Source organism: Vicugna pacos, chromosome 5 (assembly GCF_048564905.1).
Source record: "Vicugna pacos chromosome 5, VicPac4, whole genome shotgun sequence".
In the NCBI taxonomy this organism is placed as follows: domain Eukaryota; kingdom Metazoa; phylum Chordata; class Mammalia; order Artiodactyla; family Camelidae; genus Vicugna; species Vicugna pacos.
This window is the reverse complement of record NC_132991.1, coordinates 64,331,941-64,351,996: the sequence shown is the minus strand read 5'-3', so window position 1 is coordinate 64,351,996 and position 20,056 is coordinate 64,331,941. Positions and strand designations below refer to the sequence as shown.

Below are 20,056 nucleotides of genomic sequence, written 5' to 3'. Positions count from 1 at the left end.
CAATCCCTTGTCTTTGGTGTCCTAGCCACGTTCTCTGTTTTCTCCTGTACGTGGATTTAATACTTTTTCATTATGTTTCTTTGCTCTCTCCGTCAGATTGTGGGTCGTAGAGGCAAGGACAGTGTTTCTCTCTCCTTCTCATGATGTGAGTGAGGGCGTCATAAATACGGCTGCCTGACCAGCAGGAAGTAAGTAGACATTCAAAAGACTTGACCAAGTAAGTTGCCAGGGCTCACCATTTATTAAAATTCAGTTATTATTTAAGATGAACAAGAATCACTAGTGCCAGAAACACAAGTTGTATATTTAATGCATGTCTATGTGGATCTTAACAAGAAAAATACAGCCTAGTACAAATCAACGACCCGTCTCAGAGAGCCGACTCTGGCGTCCAGGGCCCCCCAGTCGTGGTAGCGCCTGTAGTCCCCAGGCCGCAGCAGGTACTGCCGCCCCCGGTAGTTGGGCATCTCGTAGAGGACCCACCAGCCCTCCAGCACGTGGAGGGAGTGGAGCTCAGTGAGCCGGAAGCGGTCGTGGATGCAGGAGCAGTCCTCCGTGAGCTCTGACACGAGGCCTCCGTAGTTCTCTCTCTCATATAGCCTTATCCTGTGAGAGCTGGTCTGTCATGATGACAAATCAAAGGTGAAAAATAAGTTGTGGGCATCACTTGATGTTAATGAAAGGGGCTAAATCAGCCTGCAGCTTCATGCAGCATGGTTTTCAAACCATCCTGTTATATATGTAACCTCTCCATATATTGACAGCCTAACTGATTAGGGAGAGTATTAAAAATAAAGCTGACCTGACCAGAGGACTATCTTGTGGAAGAAACAAGCATTGAAATAAGGGCAATAAAAGAGATTCCTTCATAAAAAGTCACCTGTCATAACCATACTAGTGAGTCTGCGGAGAGGATTCTGACTTTCTTTTCCATTATGCTGCATATAACTGAGTCCTATCAAGCTCGTTTTAAGTAACTGTTGCATTCAGCATTTACAATAGTCTGTGTTTTCTCTGAGGCCATACGTCTGACATTTTGCCAAGTCACCTGTACCATTTGAGATTCATGCCTCAAAGTAGATCCTATTTTAGTTCTACCTCTTTTTTGCATCTGCAAATTTCTCCAGCCAAATTTTGATCTCACATCTTGAAACTACTTGCCCTGTCACACCATTTGGTGTCATCAGAAAGTGGAAACACAAATTCCATGTAAGAGACATTAAGCAGCTCTTTGGTGAGGACCATATCCCATGAAATCCTTATCAACGATCTGTCTCTGACTCTTGTAAGAAACTAGTTGATAACAACTCCTGGAATACAAGGAGCTACTTACAAGCTGAAACATATTGTTCTAGTTTCTAGATCTGTACATCCTTGAGAATGTACTGAAAACAAGTGCCAATACAGTCAGAATATATTATTCCTATGTTATTTTCCCATAGTCTCTCAGTGTTTTTATCATTAAAAAATAATGGTCTAGGTAGATTTTTTTCTTTACTTAACAAGGTGATTTTGATATGTATTTAGAAATTAGGGGGTCAGGTGGATGTTATCAAATTAATTCACAATGTTGTTGTGATTTCTCGTGCCCTGAAAACAATCTATTTTTTAAAATGCTTTATTGAAATGAGTTAAAATGTTTCCATAGGGGAATACAGTGAAGTATAGTAAATATATCATTTTTTAAAAATGCTTGAGAATCAGCATTGCTAGTTTACTGTGAACTCTAGTCCTGAGTTGTAACCAACTGACTTTTATAAGCAGGAATTTACGGCCACGAATCAGCGATGCTTTCACAATAGTCAGGTGGAAGCAAGACTCACGTAAGGAATGGCGCGGCAGGAGCGGATGGAGTCGTTGAGGCCCATCCACTGCTGGTAGTCGGAGTAGTCCCCGCGCCGCAGGAAGTACTGGTGGCCCTGGAAGTTGGGGCGCTCGTAGAGCATCCAGCAGCCGCTGTCCACGCGGATGGAGTTGCAGCGGCTGAAGTAGGGCTGCAGGTTGGGGCAGTCGCTGCTGCACTCGTAGTGGCGGCCCTGGAAGCCCCGGTCCTCGTAGAAGGTGATCTGCAGGTGGAAAACAAGGTGACAGCAGGAAATCAGCTGGGAGGTATATCCCCCGACTCAGTAGACGCTCAACAGGCATGGTATGGCACCTCAATTGGCTCACCTTCCCCATGGTTGTTGACAGCGGGTGATCAGCGTCCAGCGTGATGGGGACAAGCGTGGCAGCTGGTATATATAGCAGGACGGCTGCTGTGTTGGCAAGAACGACACAAAAGGGGCCTGGGGGTAGTGCGGGAGGGGATTTCTATGTTCTCTCTCTTTTTTTCATTTGGGATCATGGGGCTGGGGGCTCTCATTCTCTCTGGCCTTTTCGGGTTGTCCTCACTCGCTTCAGTGAAAGGAATTGAAGTCAGCAGAGCCATTATGACCTTGGAGACAAAGGACGCACTTCTCATCCTATGCAGCTCTCTAGAAATACATTACATGCCCAGTGTTTTGTAAAGTTTGCCTATGGAAACTGCTGAAATGAGATTGGTGGCTCCATCTGGGGTGACTCGTGACCATCCTATGAGTTCCAGAAGAACTTGAAGTGCTAAGGGCAACAAAAAATCCTCTAACTGGAAGACAATTACACTTCCTAAATTACCTCATCAGTATGACATGCTTTTGATAAAAGTATTTTGCACATGTCTATATAGGAAAAAAAAAGATTATAATGATGTATGTATAAACTGAAATGTCAGTCATGGTTGTCAGTGAATGGCAAGATGATAGCTCTTAGTTTTATGTTTTTATTTCATTTTGTTGTTTTCAATTGCCTTAATTTTCTATTATATAAATATATATTACTTTCATGAGAAGAAAAAATAAAATCAATTTGTAAATGTATAGCTTTGAGTTGCTAGTGAAAAAGCAGCAAACTTTGGAAATAGCCATATTTTGTCTTGAGATTAAACACTTCTCCTTGGGCTAAAAAGAAAGAGGTCCCTGAGACTCTGAGACACTCCAAGAGCAGAAAAATACACAGGATCCTCCCACTCGCTTTCCCCCACCCCGATCCATCTTCTAGGGTTGTTTTTTGTTTTCAAAACTAGCATCACGATTTGCCTGAGTTTTCCCTCCCCAAAGCATCACTGTTTCATAGAACCCAGGTGACTACTTGAAAAGCTTTTTCCATTGCAGCCAGTCTATTGATTTTCTAAAATTTTCTAAGTGCTTCTAGCATTCCTCAGATACACAGAGGTAGATGACTCTAGTCACAAACTCTTTTGTCATCCTGTGTGTATGTAGGAAGGTGAAATCAAACACCTTCGTGGTTCATGACCTGTGGAGGGGCTCTAAAGGGACATCCAACTACAGATGGCAATATGTCCACGATGCCATTTGTGAAAGTCCTCAGGCAGCACGTAAAGCAACTGTGCAGTTGTTAAAGGGAGAAAAATCAACAGTCACAAAGAAAAAAAAACGTTCCCTTGCAGCTGGCCAACCCAGACAAAGGAAAACTGGGCAGAGTCCTGCAAAGCTAGACAGTGTACCCAGGGACAGGAGGATACACATAATGCGGCAGGTCTACTGATGTATCTTACTTACAGCCGTAACTGAACCAGTGTGGAAAAGGCTGCATCGGTCTCCCCAGCCACAATGCCACATTGGAATACACCACCATTTTCAGCAAAAGTCAACAAACCACACACCAGTTTCGGCACATGTTAAAGGAAACTGTTCTACAGAAAGGTGGCACATCAGAACCTTAAGATGGTATAATTTATACCCACATTCATTTGGTCAGATTGTTACTATGTGTATTTTGAAGTTTAACTATGTGCCTAATCAGCATTTTGGAAAGGTGTTCAAAGACTAGAATATTTTCTTTTCCTAGTAGTCATTATATTCTCCTGAAAGAAAGTCTATACCCCTATTTCTTTTAATGCTTTTATTGAAATGAGTTTAAATGTTTCCAAATGAGACTGTATTAAAGGCAATCAATGACAGATTAATTTTACTTTGGATTGAAACTTCGAAAAACTGCCTCCTACTCCACCATTCTGCAATATTCAGTGGTAAACATTTGTAAATGTACTACAAAGCCAGCCTGCTTTGACAAAGAAATACTATATATTCTCAAAATCCTCTAACCAACAATCTTCCAATCATAACAAAATAGCATAATATACATACTTTTAAAAATAAAAATAAAAACCACAATATGGCCAAACAGAATGATTCTAAGAGAAGAAGGTTTAACATCCAAAATAGCACTTCAATACACTTTGCATCAAAAGCTAATTGTAAAGAAAAATATGCTGTCAAGAGGTGCAGTTTTAAGGTGATGGTTCTTTTCTCCTCCCAGAGACTTTACTGTGAACTCCCATGGTGCAGTTCCAAGTTTCTAAGTGACCTGCAGAATAAAAAGATAATTTTGGTATCAAGCACATCAATTTAACATGGACACAGATATTAGCTTTCAATTTATAGGGAGTTAAGGTCAAATATCAGATACCAAGTGCCTGACAAACATGAATTAAAGCACTTGCAATGATAAGGTTACATTTCTAATTAGTCAATAGTTTGTCTCAAAAGAGCCTGAATTAATCATGAGCTCTGTGTGGCCTAGTCTATTCAGAGATTCACATTTTAAAAATGCATAGGATAGCAACCAAATTCAATAAAAAGGAATTTAACTTTCACTTGTGTTCCTTGAAGCAAACCTAATTCATAAACCAATGATTCAGGTTTCAAAATTCCCCTTTTCCTTTCCTACCTTACAACTCCCCAGCTGACCCAGAGTCTCTTATTCAACAAAATCCTAGAATATCCCAGCCAGCCAGGCTGTAGCATTCTTCTGATTCTCTCCCTGCTCGGCTTTTTTTATGTTGATCTTGTTGGTCTCTCTGACTTCTTTTAAAATTTCCTTTCCATTTGCACACTATAGCTGAGAATGCAGAGCCAGACAGGCAAAGCATTCTCCTTGTTTTCCAGCCCTGTCCATCTCTGACTGCTCTCTGAATTCTGCAACATACACATCCCAGGAATCAGATGGTCAGGGCAGAAGCAGCAGAGATGTAAAGCAGGCAAAGAGAAAATTCTCATTAGTGAGAGAGGGGCCGAGGCTATTTGACATAGATAGTAATATAAACTAAGGCCCAGAGAGGTTAAGTCACTTGCCTGAAGTCACACAGCTGGTAAGTAGTGGGCTTTGGATTCAAACCCAGAGCATCTAACTCCCAAAGGCTAGACTTTCAACTACAATCTAAATATTCCCAAAACAACTGGTATCAGTTTGGTTCAAGTTGCATTTTTAGACTTACCTTGTTCTTTGGCTGTGTGTCCAAAGATACATTCTTTGATGTTTTCCTTTCCTTGGCATTTGCTTCCCTTGCAGAGCTGCTGGTGGCATTTTTATTTGTTGCTCCCCTTCCTAACTTGACACCTAGAGACACATGTAGTAATCATATCTGTCTAAAAAAAATTTTTTTTAAATGGGTCCACCCTCAGGTTTAGAGTCTTCCCTTCTACAGTGGTTTGTTCCCATCACCAAAGGGTCTGAGAAATGACTTCTCTGATTTCAGCGACGGAGGGAAATCAAGTCATAAATGCTCCTGATTCTTTTAAACTCAACCAGACAGAAAGATGTTATTACCAAAACAACTTCGACTTTACTTTGTGAGCTCACCTCCTAGTTTTACTTAAATTTCTCTCAGTGGATGGAAGTAAACAGGCTTACTCTGTTTGCGGGCATATTCTGCGGCTTTGGGTGCTGTTAACATGGCAAAAGGGTGCAGAGAGAGGCGGAAAGGTGGAGCTCGGGAAACCTGAAAGGAAAACAGTCCTGCTTTCAAAAGCTGCACCCACTTCGTGCTGTCAGTGGCTGCTTGTTATAGCTCTTGTTTCAGTCCTTGGTCTGAAACCCACTCTCCTTACATGTTATTAGCGGGCCACTGAGGAGGCCCGTGTTTCTTGGGTCACGCACCTTCACACGCTGCCCTCTGCTGCTATTCTTTGCCTAGAAGGCCCCTGCACACCCTGATATGCCTCATGTGGTTCCCTTTACCTGGAATAGCCTTTTCCTCCTTTTCCACCTAGAGGCTCCTACTTTCCCTTTGAGATGGAGCTCAAATATCCCCTTTTCTGAGAAATTTGCCCAGTGTCCCCTCACCTCCACTCTTCAGTGCTGGCACCCTGCTCACCACCCCACCAGAGGCTGAATCATCCACTCACTCATCTGTGAATGCAGAGCACATTGTCACGTAGAACACCCCCAGTGTCTCATAGTTACAGCCCGCTGCCTGTTGCACTGCATTGGGAACTTCCTCAAGGTGAAGACTGTCTCTTCATTCATTCATTCAACAAGTTTCCAGTGAGCACCTACTATGGGCCAGGCCCTGTTTTAGGAGCTCTGGTTGGTAAGACAGACAAGATTCCTGATCATACATTGTGATACATTTCATAAACGAAACAGTAGGATGTGCTAACAAGGCTGTACTAACAGAAAGGACAGAAAACATGGATTAAACAATAAACGAGGTCATGTTCTCTTTATAGACAGGACAGGTTATAGGCACCTCAGCAGGGGTATTTCTAAATTTGACCTCAGCCTTTGACTCAAATGGCAAACATATTTATTGATAGTTTATGTCATATCCAGTGTTGTAAAGAATTAAACCTAAGCATGAATAATGGCTTCTAACCTCAATAAGCACATAATGTATTCAGAAAGATGACTCTCAAACACAGAAAGCCATTGGAAAGAGGCTTCATGTCAGTGTGGAGCAATGACAGCGGGATAACAGCCCTGCAGGATGACGTATGCCAGGTACAAGGGAAAGAGAACTGGCTCGTACATTGATCTTCATGCACTTCTGCATGAGAAGACTCAAAACGGAGACTTTTCATGTTCTAGATTTGTAACCGAGCAGGACCCTATGGGGCCTTCCTGGGACAGACCCTCTCCCCATGTCCTCTGCTTAGCTCCTCTCTGAAGTACCCAGATAACAATATCTCATGCATAATTCCTGAGTTTTTCAGATGCTAAAAAATTACCAAGTGAAAGAAATTGATTACTTGATGATCATGAGCATGTGGCCGCCAGACCTTCCAGCGCCTAATGATTAATGGTGTTGTCCACCCTGTTCCCTCAACATCAACCAATCGGAGTTGTGCACGAGTTGATCATGTACCCCACCTCCCTCACCTGGCCTTTAAAAATGCTTTGTTGAAATCCTTTGGGCAGTTCAGGGCTTTTTTTTTTTTTTTTTTGGCATGAGCCACCCGTTCTCCTTACTTGGTCCTGCAATAAACCCTTCTCTGCTCAAACTCTAACATTTCAATTTGTTTGGCCTCACTGTGTGTTGCGGACACGAAGTTGTGTTGGGTAACAGTTTCTCTCTCCACTGTGGATGATAGAACCCAATGATAGTAAAGGTCACTTCCACATCACACGTTCTGTGAGTTCTGATAATCTGTTGACTCGTGCAAGCAGTTAATGGAGCTGTCTGTGGTTCATATAAAAAATTATGTTAAAAGTAGGATGAAATTGAAATCCTAAACCTAGAGTTAATTGGAGGCTCCTTTTTCACTTAAAAATTACTTTCTGATAGCTTCATTGTGTCAATGTCAGAGTATTATTCTGAGTGTTATTTCTCCATTCAAGTACTTACTGAGTGCCAAATTATGTCCAAAGCACAGTCAACAGAAATTTCTTCTAACCGAAGGGTAAGGAGGAGGAGAAGATGGGGATATGTAAAGGCATGTCGGAACATGACAAGAAAAGCAGGGGTATGTCCTTAAGGGATGAAGAGCCTAAACAGTCATCTTCACCTGCCTTTCAACCTTGAGCAGTAACGTATGAAAACATTTCTTTGATCTCACTGACATGAAGGGTGAAGCATTTCTCATCGGAAGTGTCAAAGCAATTGAACGTATGCTTATGACAATCATATTTTCCAAAGTAAAAGCAGGGCACGTAGCCTGGAAAGGCAGTTTGTGCCCACTCAACAAATTTTGCAAATGTGGTTGAGATGTTGCGAAATCAAACTTTCTAAACATTTTAATGTTTATGAAGAAAAAGGGCAAATTTTAAGTGGAAAGAATGCTGGAAAATCTAGGACTTGACTGATTATATCCATTAGTAGTTTTTCTAAAAATTGAGGCTCTGTATAAATAAAAAAGAAAAAGACAAATGACCCAACAGAAAACTGGACAAAGATTTCAACAGGCACTCTACCAAAGAAGAAGAAGAAGAAGAAGAAACATATAAATAATTGCCCACTGGTGATCAAGAGAGTGTAAATCAAGTCCACAATGGAAGCTTAACAGCCTGATAAACTTAAGCCTGAAAATATCAAGTCTCGGTAACAACCAGATAACCTCTATTGCAGATAGAAGTATTAATTGGTACAGTTATTTTGGAAACGAATTTGGCTTTATAAGGAGAGTTAAAGATGCATATACCCTATGATGTAGCAATTTCAGGCCAAGGCACATGCCACACAGAAACTCTTTCACTGTGCACCAAGAGACATATAAAAGAAATAATCTAAATATCTGAAACAGAAGAATATACAAATAAACCGTAGCACAGTCCCACAGTGGAATACTATCTGCAGTGAAAGTAAACTGTAGCTATGTGCAACAACATGGATGACTTTCTGCAACATATTGTTGAATGGAAAAAAGCCCTCGAAGAAAACATTGGCTTCATTTCATTTATATTGCTTCATTTACATATCTTGCTTTTATTTCATGTATATAAAATTCAAAGAACATGCAAAACTAAAAAATATATATTGATTAGAGATGCATATGTGGTCAAACTATAAGGAAATAAAAGAGGTTGATAAAAACACAATCTAAGATAGTGGAAATGGGGCAAAAGGAAGAATCTGGGGCTGGAGAGGATACACAGAGCTCAAAACAATGTTGATACTGTTCCGTTTCATGCACTTGGTGGAGTTGCTTGTTTGCTTGGTCTTTATCTAACATATATGATAAATATTCATTTGGACATAACTGGTATTGAAAGCATGTCTTTTAATCCCTCATCATGAAGATTGGTCAATACTGAGCTTTTGTTTGAATCTAGGTCCCCCTTTTTTTTTTAATCACAAAACACTTTTTCATTTCAGTGCAGATCATGCTGAGTCAACATCCTTCAAGAGGAGCCACGCAGCAGACTGGGGGTTTGTGCCTCGAGGCTGGGGCTGCAGAGATGTGTGAGGGTGGAAGATGGGCATTCTGCTGAGACCAGGTGGCTAGCAGCGGACTCCTATGGATAGGAGCAGGGAGGCTGGCCAGCCAGTGCAGGTGGGCTTGGAAATAATCATACTAATCTCGGAGCCCCCCACCCCCATGCCAGCATCACACACCTGATCTGCATGGTCTCACTGAATGCTCAGAACAACCTGATGTGGTAATCATGCCTATTTACATGCAGGGGAATTGGGACTCAGGGATGTTAGTAACTTATCCAAGGCCACACAGCCAGTGAGTGACAGAGCTGGAACTGGAAACCAGTCTGTTTGCCTCTGAAGAGCTTGCTTTAGACTTTGGGTATAAGTTTGGATGGAGTGGAATGATGGATGGTCAGGAAGAGATAAGAAAGGAGAGATTCTGATTTCTTCAGTTACCTCTCTTTATTTTTTCCCACTTTCTGTTACACCAGTTTTCACTCTCTCTCCCTTTTCTTTTCCCCTCTTTCTCTGTCAAATGGAGCTCAAGAACATTTTTCTTGCTTGCTTTATTTATTAAAGGAAGATTTATGCTTCTTTTCTTCAGCTGAAAATTGAGTAGGACCTCTTATATTTATCTGATGTTAATTGCAAACCCCCGCACTTACATGAGGTCCTTAGCTGATTTTTTTTTTCCTTACAGGTCCCACTTTCACAGCAGAAGAATGGCTGTCAGCAAAAAACAGCTCTCCATCAGGAGTAGAACCGGAAGCTTATAGAATTGAACCATTCTGGGTCCATGAGGCCTTTCAGTCACCAGGTGGCAGCAAATAGTCCCAAAGAAAGCCATCGAGCCCACACAGGATGCGTGTGGTACCAAGTGGCCAATTCTAACAGCCAGAAATTCTACATAATCTGATTAGTATTCAACAGGGCTTTAGACGCATGCTTGGGAAGGATTTTAGCTGTTGCTTGGGAGACAAGTTATCTGAAGGAATCAAAGGTCATTCAGATACTTGCAGCCGTTAGAAAGAAACCTTTGTCGATAACTATTTTTTGAACAACCCTGCCTCCTAGTTAAAACCATATTTTGAAATTACATTAAACCCTAAAGGACTGTTTTAAAATAGCTCTTACAATGTAATCTTTGAAAAGTTACATTCCCATCCAGAAGTCCAGCTAATTCCTTATTTAAGATGCAGAGGAGGTGCCTGAGTGGAGCTGATGTGTAGACACAAGAGAAAGGCCTGGGCTGGCGTCCCCGAGGCAGGGAGGGGCTTGTGAGGTCCATGGGGCAGACGATCCTCAGACCCTTATATCTGTGGCTCAAATCATATCACACCCTTTGTGATGATTCGTTGTCTAAAACAGTCAGTTTATATTGTATGAATAATATAATGCTTGATGAGCTGTTTAGTTTTTGAATATTTAGAGAAAGTAGTCCTGAACTAGGTTTGATTTTGCCTCTTTCCCCAAAACCATCGGGGAGTTCAGGTCTTCTGAGCATCAGCTGCCCCCTTCTCCTTGCTCGGCCCTGCAATAAACCTTTCTCTGCTCCAAACTCCTATGTTTCGGTGTGTTTGGCCTCACTGTGCAGCGGGCACATGAACTTGAGTTGAACAACACCTCCTCTATGAGGATATAACTTATTTCCTTTCAGAGCTGGTCATTATGTAGTCTATGTGTACATCTGGGCTTTCTGTTATTGGCCACTGATTGGGGGGACAGAGACTGGGTGCAACTGAACAGAGAAGGTGCTGAATAAAGGCTCTTTGAAGAATAAGTGAAAGGCCGGATGGGTAGACAGAGACTGGCCAGCCTGCCTCTCAACAGTGTGGCTTCCCCTTCTGGTCCTTGTAACTAACCTGGCCATCTGAGCTACTCGGACATCCATGTCTGCAAATCTTCATCATGGGTAACCCAGCCATGACCGGAAGTGCTGACAACGCCACTCCCTCCAGGATGAAATTTTCTGTATTTGCTCTCTGGCCGCTTGAGTTGAGCCAGCCAACCAGAGGTGCCTGCTGCCTGCCCTAGACCTCCCCCAGGCACAGAAGGTGAAGGCGAGAGAGCACAGTGTCTGAAACAGAGGGGCTTGAGCTCCGATATTTATGTGTGTGTGTTATTGGGGTGGTTCGAGGAAAGGGGAGAAGAGGGCAGCCTGGAAACAGGAACGAAGCAGTTAAAGTCTGCTCGGCCCTCTAAGACAGCAAAAGGGCGGGCCTTCCTTAAACGCCAAGAGCGGCTAGGTCTCTGAGGAGCACTGGGCCTGGGGCGGCTTATGCCTCAACCAAGGTAGAATGTCACCTCCAGTGTAAGCTCCACCAGAAAGTCATCTTGTCTGATCTGCTCCCCCTTACGTTCCTTGCGCCTACAACTACACTGAATGAATGAGTGAGAGAATGAGTGAATGAATGAATGGAATTGAAACCAGCGTGATCAGGGAGAAGGTGCTGATTTCCTCTGTAGTAAGGGAATTTGAGTCTCAGGTCCAGGGCCAGCTTACCTGTGCTAGGACAGTTGGAGTCAGTTACAACACTTCTGAGCAAATGCTTGACTCCTAGGCTGGACCTGGTGGGCTTTTGGCCTTATATGATCCCACTGTTTGCAGTATGGTCTGCAGGTAAGAGAACACGGGAGGCAGCTTCCTGTGCCATAGCCCCGCCCCTGCCCAGGCCTCCCTCCCAAATCCTGGGGCGGGGGGGAATAGACAGTGTGAGCAGGCGGCCTTGTGTCAGGGTGTGGGCTCTCCCTGCTTCTCTCCCTGACTCCTCCACTTCACCCCTGCCCACCCCATCTTCCCTGTCCTTTTCCCTTTTCTAGAGGTATCAAAAGCTAAAATGATCTGTAAGTAGTTTACCTCTGAATAGAAACCCATGTTTTATTTTATTTTATTTTATTTTATTTTATTTTATTTTATTTTATTTATTTACTTTTAGGAGGGTAATTAGGTTTATTTATTTATTTTTTTTAATGGAGGTACTGAGAATTGAACCCAGGACCTTGCGCATGCTAAGCATACACTCTATCACTGAGCTATATCCTCCCCCCACCTTTTTTTTTAAGAAGCTCATATTTTAAATGTTTACTAACTGTTCATACATTCATAAATAGCAAAACCTGAATTGGCCATAAAGATCATTCAGAATATTCCATCTTTTTAAAGATCAGTATAAGGAAGCCCAGAGAGGGAAAAGGACCTCGTCAGAACTCCTCCCGGGTCCTGGACTCCCAGATCGTTACTGCGTCTACTGTGCTGATTTCCAAGTAGTCTTGTGGGAAGGAGAAATGTGGCAGCAGCAAGCTAGGTGAGTTATCATGAGGATGAACTTTGTAGATCTTCTCCTAGTTCTAGAAGGTATAGTGCATCATACAAGGAGAGTGCTTAAATCGACCAGAACTGCATCATAAAAAGTGTAAGTGACAGACTGTGTTAATCAGGAACAGAGGCAGAATCTAGACTCTTAAGACAGGTGCTCAGTTGGCTGCCTTTTCTCAGCCTAACCAAAAATGCATTTGTTATGATGAATGTAGTCCCTTATGTAAGGAAAGCATCTTATAAACATTTATTACTGGAGTAAGATATGGGTACATCTGGTTTTGTACATTTTGATATAAACCTGTTATTTTGTGCCTGAAAATGCAACATTATGAATTTACAAAATAAAGAAATTCTCTCTAAAAATCCCTTATACTGGTGGTCTCAAGTCATCCCTACCTTGATAGCACCAGAACTGGCAGAAGAATCAGCCCCATAAATTTTAAAGACTTCCTCAACTGGGATACTGTTCTGTTAAATAACACCAAAACAACAAATATGTTATCATATCATGGCTCTTCTTTTATTATAAAACAAGGCTATTATAGCTCCAGTACATCTAGTACCATGCCTGAGAGCATGGGCACCAAATAAATAATTTCCAAATAAGTGGATAAATCAGAGTATCCTAATGCCAATTACTTATGTGTTATTTTCCCCCTTAAATAAATGTTTTCACAATACAATATAGAAGTCAGTATTTTATTTATTGTATCTTTAAAAATAAAACATTTAGTATTAGTAAATTCTGAATATTTAGAAATATTGGTTGAAAAATAAGTACGCATTAATATCAAAATGCACATTGTAGATACGAAATCTCCATACATGCACGGTGTTCATTCCCTTACCATTAAGATTCCAGCGTAAGATGATAAAATCATTGCTTCTCGTTCTCTGTGGTTTGGATATATGGGTCTACCCCAAAATGGCATTTTCCTAAGGGGGAATTGAATAAGTAAGAATGTAGGGTTTACCCTTGTTCTTTTGATGCTTGCTAAGGTTGTGACAATAATCATAAGTGATAAGTAATTGCCAATGGCCGTGTGCCATGCGCTTATTTACAAAATTGATATGATCAATCCATCATCAGCAAAGTCTACGTTTTGAATTTTGAATCTTTCAACAGTGCTGATGAATTGCCCTCATCAATCCGTGTTCCCGCAGATATCCATCATTGGCAGACTGGCCACTATGGTGAGTAGTTATGACTGTGCCAATCCGTTTCCTTTCCCCTTCCTGTGGCAATTTGCCTGGGGATAACTGCCCTACCCCACTGGGTACCTCTATGCTTCTAGAGAAGCTGACAACAGCCCTTGAGGCCAAGGATGGAAAACACACCATGGACTAAGCTAGTCAGCGTATTCCATCTCCCGCTCCCCCTACTCCACCCCCAGATAAGTCAGAGCAAACAGAGTCATTGAGATACAATTCTGTGATTTTTCAAAAGTGCATTCTCCCTTGGACTGAATGTTGTGATAAAGTGGGTTGAAACTAGGAATAGTGTCCACCCAGGGAAAACAGTCAAAAGGTGGATCCTGATGACCTGGCTTGAGTTTTGAGTTAAGCCATGCCTGATGTGGACCTAGCCATGGACTTATCAGTTACAGAAGAGATAAATCTCTCCCCTCCTCCTCTCTCTGTGTCATTTTCTTTCTTCCCTGCTTTTTTTTTTCTTAACTCTGCTCAAACTGGATTTTCTGCTGATTACAACTAAACACTGGTACAGTCATTCAGGACGAGGTGTGCATTCTAAAGCCATGCAACAGAAAAAACAACTGGCCTCTGAAACAAGCAATTCGATCCTAGCCTCACTAGTTTCATGTTCTTCCCAACTGAGCTTGTCTGCCTGGCACACATGGGAGAAGATGCCAAACATTCTGGAAAGGTTCTTAACAGCTGTGACTCAAACCACTCAGCTCAGGCACACATCTGGTCAAACGCTTAAGAAGCTGTGTTTGATAGTCCTTAGGAAAAGGTTACAGACTTTACCCACAGAACTGATCATTAAAAAAAAAATCAAGGCATGTACACAATAAAGCACAGTCATATTTCTAAGGCAGAACATTCTAGGCAAGAAAGATCTGCATCTGATGGAAAACAATTAACAGAGATGCAAAATATGTAAGCATATACATGACTTCCTTGAATTGATGACTGTGGGGTTTCTTCAGGTTTCTAGTTGGAAATAGATGCTCACCTGCAGTATTTTCAAATCAGAATGCGTTATTGTGGAAGATGCCAGATAGAACTTCCTCTGTCACTTCTCATAATCACACATTAGAAAAACCAAAACCTCAAACCATTCAACTTACACTTCCTCCCGTTCCAGCCAAGTTAAGTCTTCTTTGTGATCCAGCCATTGCAAAGCAACATGGATGGCCAAGTCATAGTGTGCCTGGGGACAGGAAACACAGAGAGCAAAAGGAACAGCTTAGACATGGGCCGAAGCACGCCCTGGGCCCGATGACAATGGCATTGCTAAGCCTCATCTACTGTTTCGTCATGTCCACAACGGTGAGGATCATCAACTGTGTCCAGTAACCTGATGCTCAGACAGAAATAACCAGGGATCTGCAGGCACCACATTTACCTCCCACTAGAGAAGTTTCCTCTATGTATGAGGTTGGTGAAGCAGGGGCAGGAAAAGAAGGGATAGATTCATGGAAAGAATACTAAACTGGGAATCAGGGAATCTGGGTTCAAATCCAGGCATGGCCAACAATGAGTGATATTTTATCCTTGGGTGAACAACTGATGTTCTCTGGGCCTCAGTTTCCTTGAATTTTAAAATAAAAGGTGAAGGTAGAGGAGGAAGAGGGACATAGAGGACAATTTCTAACTCTGTGAGTAGAACATCAGAGATGTGCTCCCGAGGGCACGGTGGAGGGCTGTGCCTGTCTGGGAGGCTGGGGAAATTCCGGGAGGCTTCAAAGAGGAGGTCTGGGCTTAGGAGGGCTTAAAAAAATTTTTTTTAATTAAAAAAAAAAAACAACACAAAGAGGAGGCCTTGGTGGAGCTAGGGCTTAAAGGATGCGGAGAATTTCTATAGACAGAGAAGGGCTTCTAAGGTGGAGGGTCTGGTAGAGCCAGAGAACTGAAAGAAGACCTGGTTAAGTGACCTGCTAAGGGTGTTACATGCAGTGAAAAGCTGAGGACCGATTCAAATGCTCATTCCTAGCCTACTGACCACATTTCCTGGTAATGTCAAAGGGTATTTGCCACTTATCTATGAAAACATTTCTTCTCTCCTCCCCTTCCCCAACCCCAACCCCAGAAAAGGGAAGGTCGGTTTTGTTTTTGTGTTTTCAGATGGGCTCCAAGGGGCTAACTCTAAAATTCTCTAAATGGTATAATTGGAACAATGTAATTATTTCTTTCAAGGACTGAACCAAGCTAAAAAAAGAAAGAAAGGAAGAAAGGGAGGAAGGGAGAAATGGAGGAAAGAAGAAAGAGAGAGAGAGGAAGGAAGGAAGAGGGGGAGGGAGGGAAGAAGGAAGGAAAAGGAGGATTGTGATCATTTGTTGAAACCTAATCCAAAGACTGATGCCTGCACCAGCACCATTGGCATCACCTGTTTGCTTATAAAAAATGCAAATTCCCACCCCTCCCTAGATTCCCTGAATCAAAACAGCCTAGTAATACGACCTCATTAAAGTTTGAGAAGCACTTGTCTAATTGATTTAATTTCTCCACTTAATATGTGCGCAGAGAAGTCCTTTAGAACACCAAGCCTTAACTGCTTATTTAGCTCCAGGGAAAACAGACAGGGATGGCGGGGGGGGGGGGGGGGGGGACGGATAATCCCTTCTTCCTCATTAGTGCAAGAGCAGTAAGTAAGCAGCATAAAAAAGCTGACGATTTACTAATCTCTTTTGAATTAGATCTTTACACAGCTTCCTTAATTTATGTGAAGTGAACTTTTATTACATAACATGACTCTGAGTTTCAAAATGAATAATAACAAAGGATTTTAGGATTATGAAGTCCTTTGGTTTTCTCCATTAATGCATATGGTAAAAACATGATTGTATTTTGAGAACTACATGAGAGCTAACCTTGTCAAAAAGTTTTTAACATCCTGCATGTCACTTTTGTACTCATTTTGCTTTTTAATCTCTCCTAACAGTAAATAGCAAAAGTCCCATGATGTATTTTCTTATTCTCATTAATAAGTTGAGAAGACCACATGGACAATCCTAGGATAAGAAGATGAGAAAGAGGACATGCTGGGGGATCAAGGTCAGCCTTGTTTAGGATAGACAGTAGACCCTTGTTCTGTTCCCTCAATACACATAGACACACATGTGACTCACTGCAGCATGCTTTTCTTTACCATATCGTCTAGAAAGGTGAGTTGCCTTCTTCCTTTTGGGTCAAATTCATTTTCCCGAAGTCTGATGCCAATATAATCTCCCCTTAAAAGCAAGAGAGCAGAATTGAACCAGCAGGAATGACACAGGAGCGCAGTTTGCAGAAGGTTCCTTCCCAACCCCTCCCTCCTCCACCAAAATACAAGAAAAGTCTGGTGGCTGAGTTAATATTCATTTTGATTTACATGGCCATTCTGCAATGCTGCAGGTTTAAAGTGTCTAATCACAATGAACAAATCACGGTTATCAAAAAATTAAACTCACAGAAAACTGAATTTATAGGAAAGCAGGGAGTATGATAAACTCCCATAGGCAGAATAGACTTTACAAAACAGAAAAGATTGACACCTGCTGTTTAAAATAAAGATTCCCTTGCTGCCTGTGCTAAACTCAGACAGAATGTCCAAAATTGATAAATTCCAGATGTATGATATTCCGTATAGATATGTTATTTTGCCCAAAGGCGTTTTCCCATCAGAATGCAAATACTCTTAGGAGGAGTTATACATAGAAAACTATTAGTGATTCCAGTTTAGCCTATCCTTATCAGATCCTTTCCTAGTGGGCTTTTAATAAGGGGAGGTTGAATAAGGGCCCTGGTAGAAAAGAAAAGGGGGCTACCTTGGGAAAGTCGAAAAGAGGGACTGAATGAAGGAAAAAGGACTCTGGGGTTTCCAAGGTCGATCTCGGCAAATCTCATAATGTTACGTGAGGACAGCTCTGTTTCTCAAGGTCTTTACCAAACACTTTAGGCAACTTCCTGTGATGGGGATAAATTGCTTTTGGCTTCTAAAAGTTCTTCTTCTGAGTTATTAAGCTATTCTAGATTGATACAAATTCTTGAAGTTTTGCTTTGTAATTCCAAGACACTTTATTTGTGTCTTGGATTCCTAAATGGATTCTTGGGATATAAAATTAATTTATATCGGTTTTAAAGTTCCAGATCTTTGGAGGAGCTATGTAGAGGAATGGGCATTCCTAATTAAGGTTTGTTCTTAATACGTTGGTCTCCAAATAAATACATGTAAACGTGTGAATTCATACATAGTTTATTACAGCATTTCTTAAAGACGTGTGAAAAGATAATTCTCTTAGCAGGCAGAGAAAGGATATTTAATAGGGACTGTGATAAGGTCTTTAATGAAAAAGATATTATTGTTGTGCCTATAATCATGAAATAGAACATAGCCATTTTTCCTCCTTTTGTATGGTCTGTGATTTTCACCAACCTCTTAACAAAGTACCAAGTCAGAGATACGCTACCACAGGAGAAAACATATTTTTCCATGGGAAAACTTAATATTTTCTTACATGTTTAAAACAAAGTTCAGATGGCAAAAAGAAAAAGGAGATGAATTATTTAATCAGTAAGACTGACAATAGAAGAAGCAGAGGCTACAATTTAAATGCTGGGCCCTTGGGTCCATTTTTCAGAAATCTCTCCTAATATCTTTTATTCATCAGGGCCCTTTCAAAGGCACATCCTTCCCAGCACAGGCTGGGGCTGTGGGCTTGGATCTCAGGCTCTAAAATGGGGATGTCTCGGATGCGCATGCTGCTGGCAGAAACATCCTCCCAAGAGATTCAGCATCCTGCTTTGCACTATGTGTGAAGCATCTCGGGCAGGAAAGCCAGATCAGCCAGCTTTCTCCTATAGCGCAGGAATAGCTTCTTCCTTAGAGCTTTACCCTCCTGCTAATAGCTGGACCATCCATGACATAAGACCCACCCAATGTTGAGTGTAATAAATGAAAGTTATTCTCAGACTTACAGGAGCTTTTTCATTTCCTTCTTTAGCAGCCTTCTTTCCATGATTAAAGGCTTATCCAGCTGAGCAGGTATCTGCAGCTTACACTGCACCTGTTATCCTTTGGAAAGACCCAGCCTCTCTGAGCCTAGAAGCTACAGCAGCAAATCAGAGAGGATTTGAGTTAGGGATGCTATCACTCCCAATACCAGTCATGGAATCCTAGGCTCTGGAAGGGATCCGAGAGTTGCAGGCCTCTTATCCAGCAGGTTCCAGATCAGAAATCTGTCTGGAAGCCAGTACACTGTACCTTGAGTTTATCTGACGCCTCTTATTCCTTCCAAGTTTTTTCAATATTCATCATTTACTTATCCTTGCAAGAAACTAGCAAGTAAAACCAACACGGCTCATGTAATCATAGATAAGAGTGTTTGGGCAGAACCATCCAAACACAGATGGTCTGTGATCTAAATATGTTTGAGTTCTGTATGTGTTCAGCATAATGACTCCCAGTAAATCTACCTGGTTCATGGCTCATAACAGAGTTTCCTATAGAACACTTGTACAACTTCTTGTGGCCAGGAGGCCCTGGTAAGAACATGGGGTGATGGCAAAGGTGAGGCCATGTCTTCAAGTCTCACCCCCATAATGAATTCCTGAAGAGGATATGAAAGGGCTGGCAGGGATGGGTGGCGAGGTATCTCCACAGGAATCTCTGTAAAGTCCTGGTTTTTGAACTATGTAATGCATTGCCTATTTTAAAAAACTAAGTTGGGAAACTCCACCTGAAGGTAACTGGTGGTGCCTGGTCTCTTACAGCAGAGCTGACCCTCACACACTCACAGCTCAAAGCCTCAAGGATGCTGCCTACCTGGGGAAACAAGGCACCTGCCCAGGCCTCTCCAGGTGTCCCCTGCAGAGCACCCCACTTCACTCCCCCTGTCCTCATTCACCTCGTCCTCCAGCCCCATCCAGGACCCAGTGGCCTCCCCTCTATCATCATTGTTGCAGTTGGCTCAGCAGCACCCGGACTTGGGGCATCCAGGTGAAGAATTAAAGTTCAGGTGATGGGGTCAAACAGGATCTGAAGTCATAAAAAGGAGTTTATTTTGAAAATCATCACTGTTGAATGAAATGCCCTAGGAGAGGGTGTAAATGTGATATCAACTTTATCTGCAATGTTTAATTTCTTAAAAAAGATTCTTAAGCAAATTGTGGTGGTTAATTTTCTGTGTCAATTGGCTAGGCCAGTGTGCCCAGATATTTGGTCAAACATTATTCTGGTTGTTTTTGTGAAGGTGTTTTTTGGATGAGATTAACATTTAAATCAGTAAACTCTGAGTAAAGCAGATTACCTTCCATTGTGTGGGTGGGCCTCATCCAATCAGTTGAAGGCCTTAAAAGAACCTCTCCTGAGCAAAAGGAATTCTGCCAGCAGACTGCCT

At 41.9% G+C, this 20,056-nt stretch overlaps 2 protein-coding genes across 2 annotated transcripts; both read right to left on the bottom strand.

The window, feature by feature from the left end:
* Positions 1–222: 222 nt before the first annotated feature.
* LOC102533182 (gamma-crystallin A) lies at positions 223–2,219 on the bottom strand. The gene is made up of 3 exons (XM_006205236.3): positions 2,170–2,219; positions 1,824–2,066; positions 223–620 (listed from the first exon to the last, which is right to left on the bottom strand). The coding sequence occupies exons 1-3, from the start codon at positions 2,176–2,178 to the stop codon at positions 348–350; spliced, it is 525 nt and encodes a 174-aa protein (XP_006205298.2). The 5' UTR covers positions 2,179–2,219; the 3' UTR covers positions 223–347.
* Positions 2,220–3,924: 1,705 nt separating this feature from the next.
* Positions 3,925–18,755, bottom strand: C5H2orf80 (chromosome 5 C2orf80 homolog). Its single transcript, XM_006205237.2, has 8 exons — positions 18,636–18,755; positions 16,828–16,909; positions 14,807–14,889; positions 13,343–13,430; positions 12,891–12,962; positions 5,731–5,818; positions 5,315–5,436; positions 3,925–4,404 (listed from the first exon to the last, which is right to left on the bottom strand). Exons 1-8 carry the CDS (start codon positions 18,674–18,676, stop codon positions 4,396–4,398), a joined length of 585 nt encoding a protein of 194 aa, XP_006205299.1. The 5' UTR covers positions 18,677–18,755; the 3' UTR covers positions 3,925–4,395.
* Between the last annotated feature and the right edge of the window lie 1,301 nt (positions 18,756–20,056).